Source organism: Euleptes europaea, chromosome 6 (genome assembly GCF_029931775.1).
Source record: "Euleptes europaea isolate rEulEur1 chromosome 6, rEulEur1.hap1, whole genome shotgun sequence".
Taxonomy (NCBI): Eukaryota; Metazoa; Chordata; class Lepidosauria; order Squamata; family Sphaerodactylidae; genus Euleptes; species Euleptes europaea.
Window position 1 is genome coordinate 96,271,276 of NC_079317.1, and position 19,082 is coordinate 96,290,357.

The 19,082-nt window shown below is 42.4% G+C and overlaps 1 protein-coding gene across 1 annotated transcript in view; it reads left to right on the forward strand.

Annotated features, from left to right (window-relative positions):
- The first annotated feature begins 10,129 nt into the window (after nucleotides 1-10,129).
- LMNTD2 (lamin tail domain containing 2) overlaps nucleotides 10,130-19,082 on the forward strand; it is a 58,653-nt gene continuing 49,700 nt past the window's right edge. The window contains exons 1-2 of the mRNA XM_056851969.1: nucleotides 10,130-10,338; nucleotides 12,682-12,867. Coding sequence (XP_056707947.1) covers nucleotides 10,130-10,338; nucleotides 12,682-12,867 — 395 coding nt within the window. The remainder of the gene's footprint in view (nucleotides 10,339-12,681; nucleotides 12,868-19,082) is intronic.

A 19,082-nucleotide genomic window follows, 5' to 3' on the forward strand; every position in this document is an offset into this window, starting at 1 on the left:
GCATTCAGTCTAGCTAAACAAACAGAAGGCTCTATAAAGATGAGGAGTTGTGTGGTCTTTAACAATAAGTATATGTTAAGTATTATTACCCTCATCTGTGATGTGGTTCACTTAAGCATGTTCATCACAGTCCTTGCAACATGACTGCCCAGCTTGTGTGAGCATGAGTCATTACCGACTGAATGAATGCCAAAAAGTGAAGTTTTGTATTACCTCACATTACTCAAAACACAGGATTTCTCAGTGGAGTCAGTTAATGTATTCAGATGCAAATCGTCACGTGTAAGCAATCAGGCAATTAGAAATCTGTACATACATGAACAGATCTCACCTCTGTCTTCTTTCCCCTCTTTTATTCCATGTGCACTCCCGCTCCATTGTGGTTTCCCTAGGTATAATGGTTTTTTTCGTGCGGGGGGTGGGGGAGATGCCTGGAGAACACAATGGCCATTTTTGCATGGTGAATTTTGATGCTCACTCAAAGCTCTTTTTAAAAATGTGACTTTAAAAATGCCTTTTCACGGTCCTGATGCAAAAGGAGAAGTACCACTCCCCCCACTCGCCTGCTCCTTTGTTCCTGTTTGCATATCCGTTAGCATATGCATAGCTGACGCACCTCTGTTGTTTTGCATTGTTCCTTGAGGGGGATCCTTCGAGGCAAACCCCAAAGGTCGTGTTAAAAGGGCTCTTTTGTAATGCGAAGCAGGTATGCGCCGGCTTCGCAGTCACTTCCGGAATGATGGTTCAGTGTGCAAAATTCAAAAAAATATGCGCGGCAATTCAGCCTGGAACGCTCTGCTAATTACCATGCAAAAATCCCCAATGTGTTAAGTAACGCATTCAAAAATATTACAAACATTTTTGATAGTTAAAAGTCACAGCTGGAATGGGCTTAATGTTCCTATGAGAGAGCAAGTGACAAGCAGTTAATCTAGCCTACTGGTGTGGTGGTGACCCACTCTTCTGTTCCTCTACAAATCTCCTTTGTATGTGGGTTTTTCAGGCAGGGTCCAATCGTCCTATTAGAGCTTTTCCCTTCTAACCTCCCTCCTTGCATCAGTCTTCATTGGTTTACCTATATTACTATGGTGACCTCAACAAAGACCATGCTAGGCCTCCTGGGGCAGGCAGATCCAGCAAATAGACCTGGGCTCACAAAGCTCCCCCTCCCTCCCCTTTGGAGTGTAGCATCAGGGGACAACAGAAGACAGACAGGACTTTGATGGCCATTAAGAGGACAGAAAGGTAGAGTATAAATTTTGTAAAATAAATAAATAAAACGTGAGTTGTAGAACTGGGGGTAGGGCAGGTGTAGCGGGGGATAGATATGAAAAGGGCAGCAATTATTTGTTATGGGGGCAATTTGAGTGAGCAAATATGATTATTTCTATGATCGGGTCCTGTCCTGGGGAGGGCAGGGGGGAGACAATTTTTAGATGTGTTTTTATTAGTGTTGCCAACCTCCAGGTATCCACCTTGTGGATTTTTGTAATTTTGCACATTACTTGCATGTAGGAGATTTTCATTATAATACTAATGGCAACTTGGTCCCCGTGCTGGTTCTTGTTTTGTTGCTCGACCTCCAGGTAGTAGCTGGAGATCGCCTGCTGTTACAACTGATCTCCAGCCGATAAAGGTCGGTTCACCTGGAGAAAATGGCCACTTTGGCAATTGGACTCTATGGCATTGAAGTCCCTCCCCTCCCAAACCCCGCCCTCCTCAGGCTCCGCCCCAAAACCTCCCACCGGCAGTGAAGAGGGACCTGGCAGCCCTAGTTTTTATTGTTGGAAAATCTGCAACGGAGTCTTCAGTACAAAAGTAGCAAAAAATCTTATTTACACATATGACATCAACAATACAAGAGTGAAAGATACATATAAGAACAGTCAAAGTTATATACAGTATGTACAATCTAAATAGGGTGCCGTCTCAGTGCACCAATTGCCATGTTATTTCAAGTAAATGTTGTATTTTCTTCAAAAAGTCCAATAGTAGGTACTATCCCAAAAGCACACTTTTTGGGAAAAGGTGGGGGATGGCCGTTTCTAAAGTATCCCTCGGGGAACTGAGAACAGAGTGAAAGATTTGACTATTGGGTACGATTTGGATATGTTTACTGTTTGGGGCTGAAGAAAAGATTTGAAACGGCCATCCCCCCACCTTTTCCCAAAAAGTGTGCTTTTGGGATAGTACCTACTATTGGACTTTTTGAAGAAAATGCAACATTTACTTGAAAGAACATGGCAATTGGTGCACTGAGACGGCACCCTATTTAGATTGTACATACTTTATATAACTTTGACTGTTCTTATATGTATCTTTCACTCTTGTATTGTTGATGTCATATGTGTAAGCAACAATAAGATTTTTTGCTACTTTTGTACTGAAGACTCCGTTGCAGATTTTCTAACCATTGGTACTGGCACGGAGGTGCCTATTTTGTATTGTAACCTAGTTTTTATTGTAGCAACGGACGGAAGAGTTTTCCTTTCTACTTAACAGTATCAGTGTTTTGGAACCTGTTGATTTTGTTCTCATAAAAATCCCATGTCTCTTTTACTTTTTAATATGTTGTGAGTAAAGGATAAGATAGTTATTTCTCCCTCTGGGCCAGTGTTGGAAATTTCAGCCCAGGACTCCTAGATCAACCTCATAGGATAGCCTGCGTCAGTGAATAGACCACCTGAGCCACGCAACCACAAACAGTGGTGAGGCGATAATGTCTCCTATTATTACCTCAGTCACGATGCTTCTGACTAGAGCCACTTCACTCAGTCAGCTGCCGGTCCCGTGGAAAAATCAAGGGATGCATTTGCATCGGCGAACCAATATTACAACTATCTCTGGTGTGGGGGTTCGGCGTCTCTCGTCAGGATCAACGTGGCCAGGAGTGCCGGAGTCGAAAGGGAGCCAGAAAGATTTGCAAGGTCAGTCCCAGTCCAAGGTCAAGATGCCAAGAGTAGTCAGGTCGGATTTCAGACAGGTCAGAGTGAAGGGAACACGTCGCCTCCGCACCCAGTGCTCTTTGCCCAAAGCCTTTGATACCACGCCCTGAGAACGTGCTAGCTGCGTCTCCAGCTGGGTCCTGTAAGCAACCCCCTTTCCAGCTGTAGTTCCTGGCGTGCAGCCAAGCGTGCGCTGGGTCGTCTAACTTGCAATTCCTCTCTCAGCTGCTTCCTGCGTGCTTCCAGGGGTGTCGGGGACTTGGGGCTCAGAGGCTGATCTACTGCCCTGAGGTCAGGGGGTACTTAGAACATAAGAACATAAGAAAGGCCCTGCTGGATCAGACCGAGGCCCATCAAGTCCAGCAGTCTGTTCACACAGCGGCCAACCAGGTGCCTTTAGGAAGCCACAAACAAGATGACTGCAGCAGCACCGCCCTGCCTGTGTTCCACAGCACCCAGAATAATAGGCATGCTCATCTGATACTAGAGAGAATAGGCATGCATCATGACTAGTATCCATTTTGACTAGTAGCCATGGATAGCCCCATCCTCCATGAACATGTCCACTCCCCTCTTAAAGCCTTCCAAGTTGGCAGCCATCACCACATCCTGGGGCAGGGAGTTCCACAATTTAACTATGCGTTGTGTGAAAAAATACTTCCTTTTATCTGTTTTGAAACTTCTGAGCTAGAAGGCGGCTGCGTATCTGAGATTGCCTGCATATGTACTTCTTCAGACTGGGTGTCTGGAGTCAGCTGTGGTCTGCTTCCACAGGCTTCCTCCTCCTCCTCTCCTCCTCCTCCTCCGAATCCTTGCTGGCACTAAGCGCAGCCTGGGCCATGACAACCAATGACTTGAACCCGGCTGAGTTTCTGTCCTAGCTGTTGTTCAGTCTTTTTGGTTTTATCTCACTCATGTTTGTTTGTGGCTTGTCCTAGGATTGCAACAATATGCCTCCATAGTAACTGACAGATACAATACTGGCAAACGTGGTCTATCGTAGGCCACATCTTTTTGTTTTCTTGGAGGGGGGACTAGGGTTATATATATTTTTCTGTGAAATGGTGACTATTTATATACCCTGTGAAGGCACTGGCAAACCACCCTGCAAACAAAGTCTGCCTAGAAAACGTCGGGATGTGACGTCTCCCCATGGGTCAGGAATGACCCGGTGCTTGCACAGGGGACCTTTACCTTTTTTTAACCTTAAGATGGTTAACAAACCTTCCGAAAGTGGGTTGAGTGTCTAGGACAGGATATTTTACTTTAACGAGTTTGTACTGGGGGACTACAGGAGAATTACACAACTTTAAGGTTGACAATGAGGAAATTGAAATTGTTGAAGACTTTCTATTCCTTGGCTCCACCATCAACCCAAAGGGAGACTGCAGCCAAGAAATCAGAAGGAGATTGAGACTGGGAAGGGCAGCCATGAAGGAGCTAGAAAAGATTTTGAAGTGTAAGGATGTGTCACTGGCCACCAAGATTTAGTTAATTCGTGCCATCGTATTCCCTATTACTATGTATGGGTGTGAAAGCTGGACAGTGAAGAAAGCTGATAGGAAGAAAATAGATTCCTTTGAAATGTGGTGTTGGAGGAGAGGGTTACAGATACCATGGACTGCCAAAAAACCAAATCAGTGGGTTATAGATCAAATCAAGCCTGAACTGACCCTAGAAGCGAAAATGACTAAACTGAGGCTATCGTATTTTGGTCACGTCATGAGATGACAAGAGTCACTGGAAAAGACCGTCATGCTAGGAAAAGTGGAGGGCAGCAGGAAAAGAGGAAGACCCAACAAGAGATGGATTGACTCAATAAAGGAAGCCACAGACCTCAATTTGCAAGACCTGAGCAAGGCTGTCAAAGATATGACATTTTGGAGGCTATTGATTAATAGGGTCGCCATGAGTCGGAAGTGACTTGATGGCACTTAACACACACACACACAGACACTGGCGGAAAGTTCTGTAGATGCCGCTTGACAGGTCCTAATGCTTCAAGGGTTAGAGGAAAAAATAGTATCTGCATAATTTCTCTTGGAGATCTTAAAATTATAGATGCTTGCCCTCTGCTTTCTGTCCATCTAACCCATATGAACAAGCCAGAAAAAAACAAATTTATAATTTATGTCTTTACATACTTTTTCTGCCTTCTAAAATCTATTTTAAGCCTGTCATATTGCATTTAACGCAATTTTCAACATTGCCAGACTTGGCAACCCTAGTTTTATCTCAATTAAGAATGCCGGTTTGCAAGGAGGAAACTGATTTGCCCAGTTTTAATTCAGACTCACAGCAAATCAGAATTTGGTTAAAGGAGGGTTGCCAGGTCCCTCCTCGCAACCAGCGGGAGGTTTTGGGGTGGAGCCTGAGGAGGGCGGGGTTTGGGGAGGGGAGGGACTTTAATGCCATAGATTCCAATTGCCAAAGTGGCCATTTTCTCCAGGTGAACTGATCTCTATTGGCTGGAGATCAGTTGTAATAGCAGATCTCCAGCTAGTACCTGGAGGTTGGCAACCCTAGTTTAAAGGCTTCCCAAAATTTTCCAAGATGCTTCCATTTGGTGGAGAGCAGTGTCTTGCTTTGCTGTCAGTCCTTGGTCCCTGTGCCATCCATGGCTCTCCTTAGTGGGAGGAGGGGTCCAGACACTTACACTTACTTCTGAGCAATCCTGTTTAAGATTTCCTCTTGCATCTCTTAAAGCTTTGTCTCCCAGAATCAACACCCCTGCACCTCAGAGACCTACTTTTTCCTGGGGGAGAGCACAAGCACAACACTAGCAGAAGCCAGGGTTTCCCATTTGCCCAGTCTCAGGCTGCCTCAAAAGCCTTGCTGGAAAGCCCGGAGGGCAGGAGCCCCTCTCCCCTGACCTCTTCCCGGAGACTTTTCCAGCTGTTTGCAGCTGTGCAAAAGCTGTAGCTGAACATGTCTTAGACAAGGGGAGTGCTGACAGTAGGCCTTGCTGAGAAGAAGGAAGCTGCTGAGGCGGAACAGGACATTTTGAGAGGTAATTTTAATTACCATTGGCAAGTCTTTGTAGGATCATCAGTTTGGACAGGAGACCTTGATTGAACCCAGTATAATTGAGTTCATAAGCCTATGTACAATGGATTTTATGTGTGAGGGCATTCTGAATGTAGCAAGTGCTAGGAGGGTGGCATGCATTTCTTTGGCTGATACTAAAGGGTCATAACTCTTCCCTCTCCCCTTGTTTCTTTCAGATCTTACATTTACTTTCATTTTTACTGTGGGTCGGTGGCTCCTCACTTTTGCCAATGGGGGAACTGCTGTTGTGGCAATGTAATTTCAAGCAAACACAGGCTTGTAATGAAAATAAGTAGAGCCAGAAAGCAAGCCCGGGCACCAGTTACCCTTTAGGCTATGATGGTTACTGCTTGGACTTGGTTGGAGTAGGGGCTCTCCTCCCCTACCAACAGCACTGGCACCAGTGCAAACTCTCTATCATTCCATCAACCTTTACCACACCTTGGGGTCAAGGTGCACCACACTGGGGATCATTATATTCAGATGTCAGGGAACTGTGATTTAGCTGTCTCCATAAATCTGTGCTGTCTGGAATTCCGGAGCCGTTATCTAAGCTAAATCTATTTAGGCCAGATGTAAAGGAATCTGTCATGTGGGGAAAATTAATGACCCTTCTATGTATCTGGCACCAGTTTGCAAGTAATAGGATGGCTCTGGCTCAAGCTAAGCAACTATAATAATTAGATTACTCCAGCAATGCTATACAATTGTGCTGCTAACCTCACTACATTCTACTAAGAACATCAGCATAGTTTTGCAGTGTCAGCCTGAAGGGGAATCTAATCTAATGCTCTGGCTGCATTAAGATATCACACTTGACTGTGATTAAGTTAAAATGTGCACGAACCTGGCTTCTTGTCAAGCTCATGCACATGCCTCCTTATTACGCTGTTCTAACCTGGGCCATGAACCTGAATGTAACTCTGGTTAAGCATCCCAGTTATTGGGGGAGGAAATAACCCCAGTTAAACCATGCACCTGTATTTGGACAGCATGGGTTGCTGGAATTGGATTTTAATATCAATTGTCTCTGCAAGAAGGGAGTGAGAGCAACAGGGCCCAGAGCCCAGAAACAACCCTTTTTTTGTTAAGAGTGACAACCAAATGCAGCCTCTGTCTTTACCAGTGGCCATGCAGATGCTATTGGGAATGCATAATCAGCTCATTCTTTTGACAGTTATCCTTTCATCTAGTGCCTTCATCTCATATTGAGAAGCACACTGCTTGGAAGCTGCGGAACTTGGAAGCTGTATTGCTAGCTAGTGGGGCCAGCTGCCCCTGACAGATGTTTCTCCTGCATGATTTTATCTGTTTTGATATAACGATTAAAATATTTTGCACCAACAGTTAGCCATTAAGATAGTTTCAGGTGGGCAGCCACATTAGTCTGTAGTAGGTAAAGGTAAAGGTCCCCTGTGCAAGCACCGGGTCATTCCTGGCCCATGGGGTGATGTCACATCCCTACATTTACTAGGCAGACTTTTGTTTTTACGGGGTGGTTTGCCAGTGCCTTCCCCAATCATCTTCCTTTTACCCCCAGCCAGACTGGGTACTCATTTTACCGACCTTGGAAGGATGGAAGGCGGAGTCAACCTTGAGCCGGCTATCTGAAACCAACTTCTGTTGGGATCGAACTCAGGTCGTGAGCAGAGCTTGGACTGCAGTACTGCAGCTTACCACTCTGCGCCACAGGGCTCTGTAGTAGTAGAACAAAATTTGAGACCTCTTGCACCTTAAAGACCAACAACGTTTTCTAGCATATAAGCTTTTGTGAGTCAAAGCTCTCTTCATCTGTTACCACTGACAATGGGAGCTTTAACTTACAAAAGCTTCTACCCTGAAGAATATTGCTGGTCTTTAAGGTGCTAGTGGACTCAAATTTAGTTAGCCATTAGCCTAGGCTGCAATCCTGTGTATCTTCTTGGGAGTAATTCCCATTAATCATAGGTAGCATCTATATGTGCCAATGCACTGGTTCAAACAGAGGTAAATGGCATTGCCTTGCCTCTACAAGGATAGCAATCCCTCTACCCTCTTTGCAGATGGACTTTGGCCTCATCCACCTACCATGATTGTCTTTCCACCTTGGTTTTCTCTCAAAAGCTTCTACTTAGCAAATGTCAGCATCCCATGGTTGCTCTGGTGTAGACCGCAACATAGGAAAATGCCTTTACTGACTTTGTTCTAGCTATTACGTCAGAGAATCCATGAACTACTGAAATATTTTTGGTCTGTAACAATGGATAAAAATCATGCTGTATAAAACATTGAGTACCACCATTAAATTAATGAATCAGGACAACCTTTAGAACTGCACAGTTAATGCATGTCCTATAGAAATCAAGCAGCCCTCTTTTAGCATCTGAAGTAGAACAGAATAACAAGTATTCACATTCAGTTGGAGAAAAATAACCCTGAATGGCTTTGTTTAGAGTCCTTGCCTACAACAATATCCTTATGGAAACCACCATTCCTGGAATGATACTTCCAGTCTCATTTGCTACACTTGCTTATATTGTTATACTAATTATGATAGTTCTACTCTGTTCTTATATCCTTGCACTTACTGGACCTTAATCTTTGTTAGCCGACTGTTTTCAGATGAAATTTTTATATGCACATGTGATTAATGAACCACTTACCATGAGATCGTTCTAAGGATTTTGACCAGTTAATTTGTTTTATGTATGAAGGTATTAAATATTGAGTCTATTAAATGTTAATTATTGTAAATATTGTAATTGCCATCACAAAGGAAGATCAAACAATCTCAAACACATTTTCTGAATATTTGAAAATGCTATGGTCGGTTGGAGAATGTTAAGCTCCTCATTATAGGGCACTGATAAAATGGGTCTGGGATTGTGCATCTTAATCACAATTTCTAATATTCTCCTTAACATGTGCATTTAATAATTTGCTCTGCTTGTTCCATGTTATTGTGTGTCTATCTATATCTATATCTGTTTACCCAACTGAAAAACAAAGAAGCTCAAACCTTACCAAAAAAAAAATCCATAAGCAGAAAATTGCCCCTGCTTGTTCAGCATTCTTTTCTGGGAATTCATGCAGATTTGCTAATCTTACGTTTGAGTGCCTCTGGATATTCCTCCATTGAAGGAAACTGTTTTGTTAGAATCAGCCCACATTATCACTGTGTTTGGGGATCTGCATATTCTCTTGTTCTGAGCTGTTTGTACAGGCACCATCTATCTCCATGGGGTTACCTGTAGAGGATACTGTCATAATAAAGTGGAGTTGACTTACAGCCCATTCCTGAGAATCGGGCCGAAAGTCGATAGGAGGCGGCGTGACTTTGCCGCTGCGCCTCTTCCCCGCCATCCCCGTATGCCTCAGCTCAGGAATGGGCTCTTAATAACCCTGTATAAGTGAAGACCTGGCATACATTCCACATGTTGTGGAAGTGGTTTGAATGTACATTCTCTGCCCCGGAAAGATGACTTGGAATGCAAAACATGTATATTTAGGACACTTCCAATACCATTTGGAGTGCATATCTATTTCTGACCTAAGGAAACATACATTGGGGAACAAACGCCTCTTCACACATTGTCTTCTTAGTTGTGAAGTGTTCCTCTAGGGTTGCTATGTTAGGCAGCAGCAGCAAACACAAGAATCTGTTCATCTTTAAAGTGTTACAGCATTCCTTTTAGCTTTTACTTGTTTAAGTGTGAAGTCCTAAAAATATAAGGTATGGCAAGAACAAAAACACACAAAGAAAAAACATGCATCATACTGGACAGGAACAGAGGCTGGTGGAGGCTCCCTGTTCGAGTCAAGGGTTCAGTTGGTGGTAAACAGATATATACATGGACATGCAACATGTACAATGGCCCTGAGACCAGTGGTAATTAGGGTAGCAACCTGGACATGAAAGGAGATCTCCCATCCCTTTAATAGAGGTTTAATGAGTGGACATGGGCAGTGAAAGCTTTTCATGACATGAAGTTGAATAGCATCACCTGATAATTGTTCACAGATCAAGGCTGATATTAAAGGTTCATTTGACAACTCTAGTGGAGTAGAAAAATAATAAAGTTCTGATGTTCAAAAAAGTTCTATATGCTGTTTTTCTTTTACACACGAAACACCAGTATAGCATTCCATGTCTGACTATGGAAGATCTTCCAGCTACAGAAAAAAAGAATAGTGTTCTTCCGAACAACGGAACTATAAGGGAAGTTGAGATGGAACACATTATCCCGGAGGGACCTCCTGTAGTCACCAAAGTCAGCTTGTTGCGATCTGAAGAGGATTTCAAAAAAAGGGACAGTGTTTCCACTGCTTCCCACACTAGTATTGAACTTACAAAACAAGAGACTGAGTAAGTACTCTTCACATCCTTTCATAGCCTTTACGTTTTCATGTACTATTGGCACAACAAAATGTTCTGCAGCAATGTCAGGTCCGATGAAGCTATTTTTGACTGTTCTGTATGGGAATACCTTCATTAGAACTGGAAGATGCTTGGACAGATCTGAAGCAAGGTGATGGTCAGAAGGGGCAGTTTTCTTATCACTGTGATGGGAGACGTTGCAGCTGTAAAGCTTCTAGCTTCCTCAGACCTCTTAAACTGGAATAGAAATCCTCTCCAAAGTGGAATGTAACCAGGTTTGAAAGCTGGTGTCGTGTAGTGGTTAAAGAGTCAAACTGGGACTCTGTTTTAACTGGGTTAAAATCACCACTCTACCAAACAAAATCATTGGATAACCTTCAACCACTCATTCTCTCTCAGACTGACCTACCTCATGATCTTAAAATGAAGAGAGCTTCAGTGGAAGAGTGAGATAAAATGTAAGGGAATAAATTAATCTCAATACAATTTTGTGTTTCATCCTGATGCCAGGATAGCACTATCATATTCACCTAGACCAGGGGTGGGGAACCTTTTTTCCACCAAGGGACATTTGGATAGTTATAACATCATTCGTGAGCCATACAGAATTATCAACTTAAAAATTAGTAAACCAAGCCCCAAAGCAGGCAGCTGCCCCAGATGACCCCCCGGTGCAGGCAAGCAGGCAGGCACCCAACCAGTGGCGCATTCGCCCACCTGATGGCACAGGATGGTCTGTTGCACCAGCCAGGCATAGCCATCCAGCCACACACTGGAGTAGCTCCTGCTCTGCATGGTCAGGGCCGGATTCTACAGCCATCTCCTGCTACCTCCACCTGCAGGGATGAAATGAGGACATGCTGACTAGGAACTCCCTCCCCCTCCTGTGCATTCTGGCCCTGCCTCCTTTGACCCCTCCATTGTCGCCACTTCCGCTCCTAGCCCTCTTGTAGTACAGAGGGAATATGTTTCTCCACGGCCCAGGTGGGAAAGGGTTAATACAGTTTCTTGGGCGGTTCTAGCAGCTCCATAGCTAATGACTCTCTGCAAGGGGGGAAAAGGTTCCTTTTCTGGGCAAAACAAACTCACATCTGCCTTGAATAGAGGCTATTCCTGTAAATGGGAAGGGGTGGATCACCAGTCTCAGATCCTTCTGAGCTAGAGATCTGCCAGGACCCACGAAGGGCCAGACCAAATGATTTTGCGGGCCTTAAATGGCCCCTGGGCCTGATGTTCCCCACCCCTGACCTAGACATATCTGTTAAAACTTCTCTTCCACTCTTCTGATACTTTCATAGCAGCAGAGAAATAATATTGCCATGAAATTATCAAACCATGTTAATTCTTCCAGTATCTACTAGATGGGGTTTGCAGGCCTAGAACCAGAAAGAACTCTTATATCTTTAAGAACTGCATTAAAAGGCAAAATATCACCTGATGGAGCTTTCTCCATAACTGTACTGCAACAATGAGAGGATTCTAAGAACTCTTTTGGGGCCTGGACCCAACATTTCTAGCTTCTATTAAAGTCATTTATTTTTATTTATGTAGTACCTTTTTATGCCACCTTTCCAGGTTTTCAATATTAATTCAGGTGGATACATGACTTTTCAGAATACCTGACACCAAAGTTTGTGTGTCAGATCTGTCAGCGCTGGTGATGACTATTAGTACAAAGACTGTGATCAAACCGTTGGTTTTGGTAGCCTATTACTCTGTTGTGAGATGGAAACTGAATAGTGTTCTGTGATCCCTTAAAGACTGATAGATCAGTTTCCACTATGGAAACTTATGTTGTAATAAATCTTCAAGGGACTGCAAGAATCCTTTTTATTCACGTATTAATATATCTAATTTTCAACTTGGCCAAATCTGTGTAAATCCAGAGACTGGAGTTGTGAACAGGCAAGACAGATCTTTCTATAAACCTGAAAAGAGCCCTATTAAATAAATAAAAAAATACACTGGTGTATGGAGTGGAGCAGGGACTTAGATTCTAATCTCAGGCTTAGCTGTCAAGTTCTCTGGATTCTGTGGTACTTTTCCATTAGGTGGCATTTTTCTTCAGCCAAAGGAGCCTTCCCCTAGCAAGACAGGTTCTTCCCGTGTCTCAAGGTTTCTTACACTGGAAGGAAATACCACCATTAGCAGAAAAATTCTGCAGAATGTAATCCTCAGTAAATTAGTGCAAGTCATTAATCTATGTCAAAGTATTGTTGAGGAATAAGGTTGGAAGGAGAAGGAACTGTGTACTTTGTCCTGGATTACTTGGAAGGAAGCTGGGATTTAAAAAAATTAACAAACTTGGCTTCTTTCCTCCCTCTGTACTAGAGACCTTAATTATCCGCAGCAGAGCTCCCAGCCAACAACCAATCCACGTGTCCTGCTGTTGCTGCTTCATCAGAAGGATCTGGAAATCAAAGGTCTGAAAAATGCTGTCCAGGGACATCCACCTGACCGGCTTGCTTGCATTTTGCAGGAGCTTGTGAGAACAAGACACAAAGGACCATTGAAGAAGTGAGTAACAGAAAAAAGGGGCATTTGCTCAAAACTGCAGTATTGGGTTGTCACATCTCCAGTACATCCAGGTGTAAATCTGCACTCCTATGTATACACACACATAAAGATGCCTTGTACTGACTCAAACTATTGGTCTATAAAGGTCAATATTGTCTACTCTGACTGGCAGTAGCTTTCCAGGCTCTCAGGTAGACATTTCTCTTGCCACTTTCTACCTGATTCTTTTAAGGGAAATTGCCAGGGATTGAATCTGGGACTTTCTGCATGTGAAGCAGATGTACTACCACTGAGCCACGCCCCCTCCTGAAGGTAAAGAGTGTCATGAAAAACTGGGTTGCGCAAAATCAAATGACAAAGAGGATCAGTGACCATCAATAACAGCTGGACAGAAATTGTAGGAAATTATTCAGTGTTGGGTGAAGGGTTTTATGTGAATTAATCTATGGAAGCCACAGAGGGGAGGTCCAAACATTATTAGCAGATTGGTCTACATAATGGGAGATTAACCATTCTTCGGTCAAGGGTATACGACATCCTATTATCAATGTCAAGCTCTAATCAGCAAAGCATGATTCAAGCTCAGTCACAATACCAACAAGAAAACAGGGCCTCTGTTTTCACAATCAAGTTAATATATATTACACCATAAGCAGAGACTCAGTGGGACCAAGATGGGAAGCTAGAGGTGATGATACCAATGAATATAATCTGATTATTATGAATCTGTTAAAAGTTGGTTAATAAGGATATAGAAATCTCCAGAATAGGAAATGAGTAATGAGTGTGTCTTAGTTTATGTTTGCCATACAAAATACAGATTACTCCCTGGGTAGATTTTAACTTCCAAATTTTGGGGATGCATCTTTTTAAAAACAAATGATATTTTTATTATTTATTTGTGTTATTTAGCGTCCACGTTTCTCACAGGGACTCAAGGCGGATGACACATAGGGCACTTTCACCCATGCCAAATAATGCACTTTCAATCCACTTTCAGTACACTTTAATGATTGTTTCCAAGTGAATTTTGCCAGTTCACACAGTAATATCCAGCTTCAAAGTGCACTGAAAGTGCATTATTCAGCATGGGTGAAAGTGCCTTTAATGAGTCAGTGCAATCAACAAAATTGGACGTTCAATAAACATTGCATTAGAATTTTAGAAGTCTGGGACTGTAGTGCCTGGAAAAGTGCTATGTGGATTAGGTCAGATCACAATAGCACTCTGGAGATCAGAAATTCTTTTTAAACCAGTTTGCTAGTCAAAAGATTCAAACTAGTTTAACAGTACACGCTGAGAGGAAGTCTCTTCAGCTGTTAAGTGAACAAAACAAAAGTCACAAGACAAAGCTACAGGCAAGCTGCACTATTAGAATTAATCCCTACAGCATTAGCATAATGAAGCATGAATCCTTCAATCTTACATGGCTGCTCCTTGAGCAACCGACTTTATAGATTCCTTCATATTCTGGTACTTTTCTGACCATCTCATACATACAACGTCATCGCCTGCTGGAATCAACAAGTTAAAACTGCATTTTACTTAAGCATAGAAAGTTCTTTCCAAGGAACAATAGAATCTTTCAAACTAATTCTCTGGTCAGGAGATGTTCCCTTTCACCAAGATTGTAGCCTTAGCAATGCATACTGAGAGTGGATTGTACAGCAGAGAAGCAGAGAGCAGGAGAGAAGGGGTGTGTGTGACCCATGACACGAATGTCACGTCTGAGCCGTGTTTATGTACACACGGGCATTGCAGAGTGCTGAAAGGCGAAATACCTTTCAGGCAGGCATTGCAGAACCACCAGAAAGCAATGAAGTATAGCATAAGTATTAACATGATACATTAAGCGCTGCAAAAAAGTACATCATAGGATCCTATTTACATGAAGCTATACACAGCAATATAGACCTCAGTCCCGAATCATTTATCCGAGTCAGTTTGTGAACCATTTTGTACAGTGCAACCCTATTATCTGTGCAGAAAAGCCCTCTTGAATGATTCAATTTTGCATAGTTTGCAGAAAGCCAGGGGAGTGGGAACTTTCCTGACAAGGAAGAAGCCACAACGGAGAAAGCATCTGCAGAGGCAGTTGCTGATTTTGCCCATTTGCAGGTTGGTACCCGCAGAAGCCCCTGCTGACATGAGCAAAGCTGTTGTGGAGCATATGGGGAGAGGCTATCCCACAGATATTAGGGACTAAGGCCATGAAGGTTTTTTTTGTGTGATAACCAAAACCTTAAATTGAGCCTGGTACCAAATGGACAGCCAATGGAGTGTCTGCAGAATGGGAGTAATATTCATGCTCCATCTGGCTTCTGATAATAGCCGAGCCATGGCATTCTGCACCACTTGGAGTTTTTGAGTTGATTTTGATGTATGGTACATTGCAGTAGTCTAGTCTCAGTGTTATTTTGACATGGATCCAGGTTGCCAGATCAGCTGTATCAAGGTAAGGGCCCATCTTATGAGCTATACTGAATTGATTGAAAGTGTTTTTTGTAGCTGCATTAACTTGCTTCTCCAGTAATAATTTTGGATCCAGTATAACCCCGAGGCTTTTAACTGAGTCAGCAAGGGTCAGCTGAACCCCATCAAAAGTGGGGAGAACAATGTCCTTCAAGACCTCCCCAGCGAGCATTACCTCTGTCTTTTCAGGGTTTAGTTTCAATTTGTTCACTTTTAGCCAGTTAAACACAGCAGCCAGGCAGTGATTCAGGATCTCTACTGCATCATCAGGAGATTTGGAAACAAATATATAGAGCTGGGTATTGGCAGCATATTGATGACAGCCAATCCCAAAACAATGAGTGATTTGTCCTAGGGGCTTTACATAGAGATTGAAAAGCATGGGGGAAGGAACTGCACCCTGTGGTACCCCACAAGATTGACAACTGGTTTTCAACTATTAGCAACTATTTGAGTCCGATCCATGAGGAATTATTTGAACCAGTTCAATGCACATCCCTCGAAACCTGTTTCTGCCTCCAGGTGCCTCAACAAGATGTCATTATCTATTCTATTAAAGGCTGCAAATAAGCCCAATAAGAGCAACAGAGAGGCATGGCCTTTGTCTACATTCAGATGGAGATCATCAACCAAAGCTAGCAGAGCTGTCTCTGTTCCATAGCGTGGCCTGAAGCCAGACTGAAAAAGGTCTAGAGCAGATGAGTTATCCAAGAAGTCTTGGAGATGGTCTGCTAGTGCTCTCTCAATCACTTTACCCAGAAATAGTAGATTAGAGACTGTCAATAATTGGCCACATCATCTTTCTGTATTTTTTTAAAGTAGCGGACAGATAACCACCTCTTTGAGTGGCCCAGGGAAGGTGACCTGTGTTAATGACTGGTGTACAATAGATACTAAGGGTTTGTCAATGTGACCCTTACATGATTTTAGCAGCCAGGATGGGCAAGGATCGAGGGTACATGTAGTAGCCTTCACAGATCCCAGGATCTTGTCCAAATCCATCATGGAAACTGGGTCAAAATGATCCATAAATACCCAGGTTGTGTATTAGACCTTTCTTCTGGGGTACCTGTGTTACAACTGACATCCAGATCAGAGTGTACTCTCAATATTTTTATCAGTAAAAAACTGGACAAAAGTATCACTGAGGAAAAGTATCTCTGAGAAAATAAAATAAAAAGTAAACAGAAAACGCAATCTTGTGAATTTAATCTAACCCCAATTCTCACAGAAGTAAATGTTAAACTGTCTCACATAGCATCTTTGAAACCATCATTGTTTGACAGAATCAATGTTATCAGAATGCTGCCCAAAGTTAATTTTTTGTTCCAAAATCATATATCTGAGACTGAATTTTTTTTTTTAAAATGTCAGGAGGCAGTTACTGATTTCGTATGGGAAAAGAAAGCTCCTAGGATTGATATCAAATACAACAAAAATGGAAATTTGGAGGACTTGTGATTCCTAATTGACTTTTTTTATTATTATGCAGCTAAAATTCAATGGTTGGCTAAGTGGCGTGATGAGTATTTTGATTCTGCAGTTATGATTGAACAATTGTTAATCACAATCCCTTTAAAATATTGGATTTAAAAAAAATAGATAGACAAAGATTCTGTATACAAAAATCTTTGTGGGATAAATGTTCTATGGGCCCCTGAAGGAGTCGCCCCCATTCTCCATAGAAAATCATTGTAAACTTTACAATGATTTCTTATGGAGTATGTGGGCAACCACTTCGGAGGCCCATCAAATTGGACCCCCTGTCCCAAACTTTACCAAACTTTGAGGTTCATGCAAGGAGAGTCTCTCGCAGCTATCCCAAAAATTTGATAACTCTACCTCAAAAAATGCCCCCACAGGAGCTAAGAAAAAAATCTCATAGACTATAATGGACTAGATTTTATCAGGAAACACGGAAAAAAGTCAAAATACCCATTTACCGGTATGGGTATTTGGATTATTTTGGTTTCCCCCCCAAAAAATGGATCCATTTAACCCAATCCTGAAATTTACCAGGAAAAAAAATGCACAGCCCTAATTCCCATTCTTCCATGGAAACTCACTGGAAGACCTTGCGCCAGTTACAAATTCTAGTCCTAACCTACCACACAGGGGGGTTATGAGGATAAAATGAAGGAGAGGAGAATGCTATAAGCTGCTTCGAGTCCCCATTGGTGAGAAATATGGGGTATAAATGAAGTCAATATCATTGAAGTTGGGGGGGTTAGATAAAAGGTTGTTGGTGGGTGGGGTAGGAAAGAGAAAAGAAACCATGGGAAGATGAGGCCCACTGTTACATCTAGCTTGACCTTTGGTTTTCTCATACATGGATAAAATGCGTGCAGAGTTAGGCTACTTTAAACAAACCTTAACTAAAAGTCACATTCTAGTAAATATCCCCACCTTGCAACTAACTGCTTGAAACCAACTGCTTTTACAACACCTCCCAACAGGGAAATTCTGTCTGTCATTTCTGCCTTTTGGGGACCTACCACGTACCAGGCTGCAAACCTTCTCCCTCCTTCCACTGGCTGATCTGACTGAGTGGTGTACTCCTTGCAGTTTGTAATACAGGAGCAACTTTATTAACTTCGTCTGATTCACTGAGAGGCTGCCCTGGCTCCAGCTGGAGCATCGGATCAGGTTCAAGGTTCTGGTTTTGGCCTTTAAAGCCTTACATGGTCTGGGGCCATCGTACCTGCGGGACCGCCTCTTCTGGTATGTCCCTCAGAGATCCTTAGGCTCTATGAATAACAATCTACCGGTGGTTCCCAGCCTGAAGAATGTGTGGCTGTCCTCAACAAGGGCCAGAGCTTTTATCCTGGTGGATAGGGTTGACAACCTAGTCTCCCACTTTCTCGAAAAAAAGCATAATGAAAATGATCTAAGGTTCTTTGTGGTTTGGGTATACAAAGAACACCAATGCAATTCTAATAACATACAAAAAAATCTTATTGCAGCAAGAAATTAAATATATACACCTTTTCAAAACATTAGCACCATCAGGACTAAATACAGACTTTGATTTATCTTGTTACGTATAAGACTTCATTATTTTACTTAGCCTTTTAAAATACGGCACAGTACCTTTAAGATAACATACAGTATGCATTTAGAACTAGTAAAACAAGTTAAAAGGTAACACCTGTGAATAGAAACTTTACTCAGAAAAGCGTAAGCTACCACTACACAGGCAAACTTCAACTACCCGACTACTATGTAGCATTAAGAAAACAACAAGGTAATACAACTTATTTTAATTACTTACCACTGTGTGTTTGGCAATAGAAATTTTACTAATTGTAATTTTAAAACACTGGGCACTCAGGCTGAAGAAGCCATCATTGGTGAAAGCGTCTATTACCTGGAAGACGTTTCCATTCTACTATAAGTGCTTGGTGTCCTTTTGAAACACCTGCAGCACATAGCCAGTGGATATAAAAGTCTGATTCCCCACTTGGACTCTTGGAAAATCTGTAGGAATTCTTTCCACTTTCGGGAACAGCTCTTACAAAGACTGAAATTATACTGGAAAGTCTTTAAGACTCAAAGAGAAACATTAGACATAGATTTGTTGTGTATATTGTTCTTTGACTTGTCTTTTGATATTTTTGTATAATGTTCTCTTGTTTGATTGTCGCTCACCTATAGATATTGCTTGCACCACGTTTTGTATTGACTATCTCCTTTTGAATATATGTATAGAACTGAGCCTTGGGTGGATTGTTTTTGCATAACCT